The 7,147-nt window shown below is 50.8% G+C and overlaps 1 protein-coding gene across 2 annotated transcripts; it reads right to left on the bottom strand.

Moving 5' to 3' along the window:
• Positions 1-251: 251 nt before the first annotated feature.
• LOC148664777 (carbonic anhydrase 4-like) lies at positions 252-6,622 on the bottom strand. Of its 2 annotated transcripts, XM_088631559.1 has the most exons (9): positions 6,487-6,621; positions 5,839-5,893; positions 4,751-4,792; positions 4,408-4,578; positions 2,453-2,601; positions 2,170-2,259; positions 1,601-1,673; positions 1,346-1,509; positions 252-814 (listed from the first exon to the last, which is right to left on the bottom strand). In XM_088631559.1, exons 2-9 carry the CDS (start codon positions 5,891-5,893, stop codon positions 635-637), a joined length of 924 nt encoding a protein of 307 aa, XP_088487685.1. In that variant the 5' UTR covers positions 6,487-6,621; the 3' UTR covers positions 252-634. The 2 variants fall into 2 exon arrangements, with proteins under 2 accessions (XP_088487685.1, XP_088487686.1); XM_088631560.1 differs by lacking the exon at positions 4,751-4,792 and having other exon boundaries at positions 6,487-6,622.
• Between the last annotated feature and the right edge of the window lie 525 nt (positions 6,623-7,147).

The raw sequence follows: 7,147 nt of genomic DNA on the forward strand, positions 1-7,147 counted from the left end.
TGGAAATTTCATCTGCGTGACAGGTGAGGTTGTCATCAGTAGGTGAGAATGAGACAGGGCCAGTCCTGGGGAGAGATCTGGGGGTCCTGGCAGCCTCTAAACGGGGATTGTCGGGTCTCTGCACAAGCAGGTAGCTGAACTGTAACTTCAGCTTGAGGCAGTGACTCGCGTGCTAATGTGTTGAAGTCCTGTCGCAGGACAGGGGAGGGTGAGTGTGAGCTTGGGTTCGATGCAGAGAGAAGGTGCTGGCGTCTCTTCTCAGGCAGGACTGCCCAGCATTTATTAAATATTTCAAACAGATTCTCAAGCAGTAATAATTATTAAAACACAGAATAAGCAGGATGTGATACAGACAGAGCAGTGCCACCATGACATCACAAAGTCCTGATATGATTTCATGTGCTTCCAATATTACATCACATTTTCCAGAATTGACATCATACAATCCCCAAATGTCTTCACAGCCCTTGTAACTTACTGCGGGGATGTTATGTTTATGAGTAGGAGCCATGCAGCTGCACCCAAAGGAGAGAGCGATGAGTGGTCCTGACTCAGGAAGAGAGAGAGGAAAGATGTCTCAAATGCAGATGTAGAGTGAAAACAATGACTTTCTCAAAAAGGGCCCCCTGTTCCCTTAGCCAGACAGAACATTCAGCTCCTCTTCAGCTCCAGTGAGGAGCTGGTCAGGGCTGCTTCCATCCCTGGCACCCAGGGCCAGCCTGACAGCAGGGGAGGAGAAGATACTGCGGCCATTCAGAGGCAAGACAGGGCGATAAACATCAGCCAAGTGCAGGACTGTAGTGAACTGGTCAATCTGGAGAGAGAGAGGGGTTAATACAGACACACTGACTGGACATTCCAGGACATGAACACTGCACTGAGAGAGAGAGGGGGGTTCAGACAGACACACTGACTGGACACTCCAATACATTAACACTGCACTGAAAGAGAGGGGTTCATACAGACACACTGACTGGACACTCCAGTACATGAACACTGCACTGAGAGAGAGAGGGGTTCATACAGACACACTGACTGGACACTCCAGTACATGAACACTGCACTGAGAGAGAGAGGGGTTCATACAGACACACTGACTGGACACTCCAGTACATGAACACTGCACTGAGAGAGAAAGGGGGGTTCAGACAGACACACTGACTGGACACTCCAATACATTAACACTGCACTGAAAGAGAGGGGTTCATACAGACACACTGACTGGACACTCCAGTACATTAACACTGCACTGAGAGAGAGAGGTTAATACAGACACACTGACTGGACACTAACAGCTCAATACAAACATGTTTAAGACACACACACACGTCCGCCTGTCTCTCACCAGATCTCTGCTGACCCTCACAGGCTCCTGGAACACGGTCCATACCACAGCCTCATTACAGTCAGGGGTGGTCAAGGACCCCCTGTAGCGAAAGAACTTGGAGTGGTCCACCCCCCTCAGCAGCTCGTCCAGGGAGAGGGATAGAGCCAGAGTCTTAGTGGAGCCTATGGGGGAACGAGAGAGAGATGCATCCTTAACCGAGAGCGCTCGCTGATGGACCCTCACTGGCTGGACACTCCTCTCCTGTCACCTCACCTGTCCCAGCGACCTCCTTCAGGAGTGACGTCAGTGTCTTCCAGCCCTCAGGAGTGCCACCTGCCTCTGTCGCCTAGCAACCCAAAGAGAGGCTGTCTGTGTCCCAGTCTGTGGTCTTCATCTCCACATATCTGAGATCAGCTGGTCTCTGGACTGGACAGCGCCACTGGACACACACAGTGACCCCAGGGGACTGCAGGAGCTGAGAGCCTGCACACTCATCTTCCTGCAGGAACACTGCCCTCTGCTGGACACTGGGGCTCAACCAGACAGCTTTGCTGGCGCGACAGATGAACCCCATGTCATTTCAGACGTTCACTATCACATATCACTTCTCTGTTATCATGCCTGTCCTCTCTCTGTCCTCTCTCACTTTGTTCTGTCTTTCTGTGTCTCTCAGTGTTCTCCTTCTTTCTGTGTCCTGTCTCTCTCTCTGTGTGTCATTTCTCTCTCTGTGTATTCTCTCTCTCTGTGTGTCCTGTCTCTCTGTGTGTGTGTCCTGTCTCTCTCTCTCTGTGTCCTGTCTCTCTCTCAGTGTCCTGTCTCTCTCTCTCTCTCTCAGTACTGACCTCTATGAAGAAGCCCAGGACAGCAATGCCCTCAGGATCAGCCAGAGCTGCAGGCAAACTCTTCCCCTTCTTCACATGGACGATGTGCAGCTGATAACACAACAGTAACACAACACAGCAGTTACACAACACTGTGACACAGCATTGAAAACACTGTCACACAGCCCTGGAAACAGTGACACAAGCCTGGAAACAGTAACACAGCCCTGGACACAGTCGCACAACCCTGGACACAGTCACACAGCCCTGGACACAGTCACACAGCCCCGCACTGTCCCCTCACCTCCATGGGGAAGCGCCGTCCGTCCAGCAGGTGCTCAGAGCCGGGGAAGTCTGCGGAGTTTCCCCAGTGGAAGTGGAACTGGACAGCGGAGTACCAGCCAGAGAGCCCCCCGCCACTGACCCCCGCCCCTGGCCTTAGGGTCACCTGCACTGAGACACACAGCCAGAGAGACCCAGGGTGTCTCCCATCACTGCTCCCGTCACTGTGCCAGTCACACACTGCTCCCATTACTGTCCCAGTCACTGTCCCAGTCACACACTGCTCCCGTCACCCAGTCACACCCTGCTCCTGCCACTGTCCCAGTCACTTACTGCTCCTGCCACTGTCCCAATCACTCACTGATCCCGTCACTGTCCCAGTAACACACTGCTCCTCTAACTGTCCCAGTCACACACTGCTCCCGTCACTGAAACAGTCACTCACTGCTTCTGTCACTGTCCCAATCACTCACTGATCCCGTCACTATCCCAGTCACACACTGCTCCTGTCACTGTCCCAGTAACACACTGCTCCCATCACTGTCCCAGTCACACACTGCTCCTGTCACTGTCCCAGTCACACCCTGCTCCTGTCATTGTCCTAATCACACACTGATCCTCTAACTGTCCCAGTCACTCACTGCTCCCGTCACTGTCCCAGTCACTCACTACTCCTGTCAATGTCCCAGTCACACACTGCTCCCATCACTGTCCCAGTCACACTGCTCTCGTCACTGTCCCAGTCACACACTGCTCCCGTCACTGTCCCAGTCACTCACTGCTCCCGTCACTGTCCCAGTCTCTCACTGCTCCCGTCACTGTCCCAGTGACTCAGTGCTCCCGTCACTGTCCCAGTCACACACTGCTCCTGTCACTGTCCCAGTCACACATTGCTCCCATCACTCTCCCAGTCACTCACTGCTTATGTCACTGTCCTAGTCACACACTGTCTCGGTCAGTCAGTGTCTCAGTCAGTCTCTGTCTCAGTCAGTCACTGTCTCAGTCAGTCTCTGTCTCGGTCAGTCTCTTACTGTCTCAGCCAGTCTCTGTCTCAGTCAGTCTTTGTCCCAGTCACACATTGTTTCGGTCAGTCTCTAACTGTCTCGGTCAGTCACTGTCTCAGTCAGTCAGTCTCTGTTTCAGTCAGTCACTGTCTCAGGCAGTCACTGTCGTAGTCAGTCTCTGTCTAAGTCAGTCTCTGTCTAAGTCAGTCTCTGTCTCGGTCAGTCAGTGTCTCAGTCAGTCTCTGTCTCAGCCAGTCTCTGTCTCAGTCACACACTGTCTCAGTCAGTCTCTGTCTCGGTCAGTCTCTCGCTGTCTCAGCCAGTCTCTGTCTCAGTCAGTCTCTGTCTCAGTCAGTCTCTGTCTCGGTCAGTCTCTTACTTTCTCGGTCAGTCTCTGTCTCAGTCAGTCTGTGTCCCAGTCACACACTGTCTCGGTCAGTCACTGTCTCAGTCAGTCAGTCTCTGTCTCAGTCAGTGTCTGTCCCAGTCACACACTGTCTCGGTCAGTCTCTCGGTCAGTGTCTCGGTCAGTCAAGGTCTCGCTCAGTCACTGTCTCGCTCAGTCACTGTCTCAGTCAGTCTCTGTCTCGGTCAGTCTCTGTCTTGGTCAGTCTCTCACTGTCTCGGTCAGTCACTGTCTCAGTCAGTCAGTCTCTGTCTCGGTCAGTTACTGTTTCGGTCAGTCTCTGTCTCGGTCAGTCTCTCACTGTCTCAGTCAGTCACTGTTTCGGTCAGTCTCTGTCTCGGTCAGTCTCTCACTGTCTCAGTCGGTCTCTGTCTTGGTCAGTCTCTCACTGTCTCTGTCAGTCACTGTCTCAGTCAGTCAGTCCCTGTCTCAGTCAGTCAGTGTCTCGGTCAGTCACTGTCTCAGTCAGTCCACATCTGTCTCAGTCAGTCAGTGTCTCGGTCAGTCTCTCACTGTCTCGATCAGTCTCTCGCTGTCTCAGTCAGTCAATGTGTGTGTCAGTGTTACCTGTGTGTCCGTTGTTGGTCAGCTCTCTCATGATGTTCTTCTCTCTGTACCCAGTGAAGGTCAGCTCAGTCAGATTGGGGTCAGTGGTCACTCCAGAGGTCCTGATGTCCACAGGAGACTGACGTTGCCCATTGCAGTGACCAAAAGGCCTGGATACCCAGGCAGAAGGGCCTGTAACAGAGACACAGTGCCTGTGTACACTGATCGGTTGTGTAGACAAGAGACTGGACCTCAGTCAGGCCATTCCTTAACCAATCATCATTCAGGGTCATTAATCAGAGCATTCCTTAATCAATCACTGATCAGGATTTTATTGATTAGATGATTCACTCCGGTGTCTTACCACACTGCCCGCGATGGTAGCACCAGTCACACTGATGAGACTCTGAAAGACAGAGTGTTACAAGAGGCAAATTCTCAGGACAACTGGTTTCCTGCTTTCTTACGACACTCAGAATTACACCTCCCATCCTGTTACTGAGGTTTGCAGTGATCGCCTCTCTCACTGTGTCTCCTGTCCTGTTGTGTGTGTTTATCACTGAGATATTCTCTGTGATCTCTTCTCTCTCGCTGTGTCTCCTGTCCTGTTGTGTGTGTTTATCACTGAGGGATTCTCTGTGATCTCCTCTCTCTCACTGTGTCTCCTGTCCTGTTGTACTATATGTGTTTATTACTGAGGGATTCTCTGTGATCTCCTCTCTCTCACTGTGTCTCCTGTCCTGTTGTGTGTGTTTATCACTGAGAGATTCTCTGTGATCTCCTCTCTTATTGTGTCTCCTGTCCTGTTGTGTGTGTTTATCACTGAGGGATTCTCAGTGATCTCCTCTCTCTCACCGTGTCTCCTGTCCTGTTGTGTATTACTGAGAGATTCTCTGTGATCTCTCTGTCTTCAGGTATTCTTACTCCAGTCTGCAGGTGCTCTGTTGAGAGTGTGGTATCACCTGTGGGATCACAGTGTGGTTTGGCAGCAGCTCGATGTCTGACTGGAATGTGTCACAAGGTTGATCAGTTTGGCCCAGTCCATTACCCTCTGGTAAGCATTATAGGAGCACAAAGACACAGATCTCCAGACTCAGAGACAGCTTATTCCCTCAGGATGTCAGCTTGTCTAATTCTACAGTGACTCTACAACTGCACACTGCTTCTGCTGCCTTTTATCTGTGTGTTATTCAGCTTCGTTGTTGCTGCTGCTGTTGTTGTGTGTTGAAGGTGATGTTTCCTCAATGTCTTTGTATTGGAGCCTACATGCAAATAAGCATCTCATTGCGCTTGCGCCTGTGGCAAATAAATTAAACTGAAACTGCTCTGAGATTGTGTCTAATTAGATTGCTGATTGAATACTCAATAGAAATGTATATCACTCTGAACCACACCAGAGCTTCATTTCCAGCTCAGGATCTAAGGAGCAGGAGGAGTGAGAATAATATTCACTGGCTCTCACTGAGGACAGCAGCCCCAGACACAGCAGGAGGAGAAACACATCCATCTGTTAGAGAAAACCAGACAGAGATGAGTCTGTATCCCTGAGCACACCTGCGTCTTTAACACACAGCTGGTCACTGAACACAGACGAACCCCAGTCCAATCAGGGCAATACAGCAACCTACACAGCCACACACAGCACTGAGACTTTCTGTCAAGTACTGTAGTAAGATATACTTTGTTATTGTGTGGTGAAAGCACAGTACAGTGCAGTAAAACCCAGTGAGATTGTAAAAGAGTTGATTACAGGTAAAGTCCAGTGAGATTGTGGTAAAACAGTCCATTACAGGTAAAGTTCAGTGAGATTGTGGTAAAAACATAGTCCAGTGCAATACACCCCAGTATGTTTGTGGTAAAACACAGAACAGTGGAGTACATCCCAGTGAGATCGAGGTAAAAACACAGTACAGTGTAGTAAAGCCCAGTGAGATCAAGGTAAAAATACACTACAGTGCAGTAAAGCCCTGTGAGATTGTGGTAAAAATACAGTACAGTGCAGAAAAGCCCAGTGAGATTGTGGTAAAAGCACAGTAGAGTGCAGTAAAGCCCAGTGAGAGTGTGGTAGATGAGACAGCAGATCAAAGGAGACACACTTACTCTGGGAGTCACTGTGGTGTCGATGTGCCCACTCACTCAGCTCTCGGTGTGAGCCCATCTGTGGGCTGTGCTGCTCTTAAACCCTGCAGACAGCCAATCACACACAGAGCTGTTCAGCCCCTCTCGCCCGCTTGATTTCACATAACTGATCTGAAAGTGCCGCCCAGCTTCAGTAGCATGGCTGGGCAGCTTGTTCCACACTCCCACCAGAAGATCCTCCTGTCCCAAGGTTTGTCAGGGATCGGTCTCCTGTCTTTTCTGATTCCATCTCTGCAGCTGTGTGTTGTTCTCATCTTGATGAGCTGCTGCACTGGCGCTTGTGTGATTCGACCCTGATAAGCGCTCCCAGACTTTCCAGATAACTCAGGCGCACCTGATAGCTCTGCAGATTCCCCGAATCTGATTTCCAATCACCCTGGGGGGGAGACAGCAGGACAAAGCTGGAATTGAACAGACGAAAAAGCAGCTAGACCTCAGGCACTGAGCAGGGGTGAGCATGTGCGCCTTGTAGCACTGAGGTCCTGGGGTTTAGCTCCTGGGGTGCTGTGTGTGTGGAGTTTGCATGGTCTCCCCATGTTCATATGGGTTTCCTCCCACAGTTCAAAGACACACTGGTAGGATATTGGCCTCTGGGAATATTGGCCCTGGTGTCAGCGTGTGT

Source organism: Lepisosteus platostomus, chromosome 5 (genome assembly GCF_059453375.1).
Source record: "Lepisosteus platostomus isolate fLepPlt1 chromosome 5, fLepPlt1.hap1, whole genome shotgun sequence".
NCBI classification, from domain to species: domain Eukaryota; kingdom Metazoa; phylum Chordata; class Actinopteri; order Semionotiformes; family Lepisosteidae; genus Lepisosteus; species Lepisosteus platostomus.

Coding starts and splice junctions, on each gene's coding strand:
- LOC148664777 (XM_088631559.1), bottom strand. CDS start 5,893: ATGGATGTGTTTCTCCTCCTGCTGTGTCTGGGGCTGCTGTCCTCAGTG. Junction 4,793..5,838: donor GCTGTCCTCAGTGAGAGCCA/GTGAATATTATT, acceptor TCTGTCTTTCAG/AGTCTCATCAGTGTGACTGG. Junction 1,510..1,600: donor GAAGGAGGTCGCTGGGACAG/GTGAGGTGACAG, acceptor GTTCCCCCATAG/GCTCCACTAAGACTCTGGCT.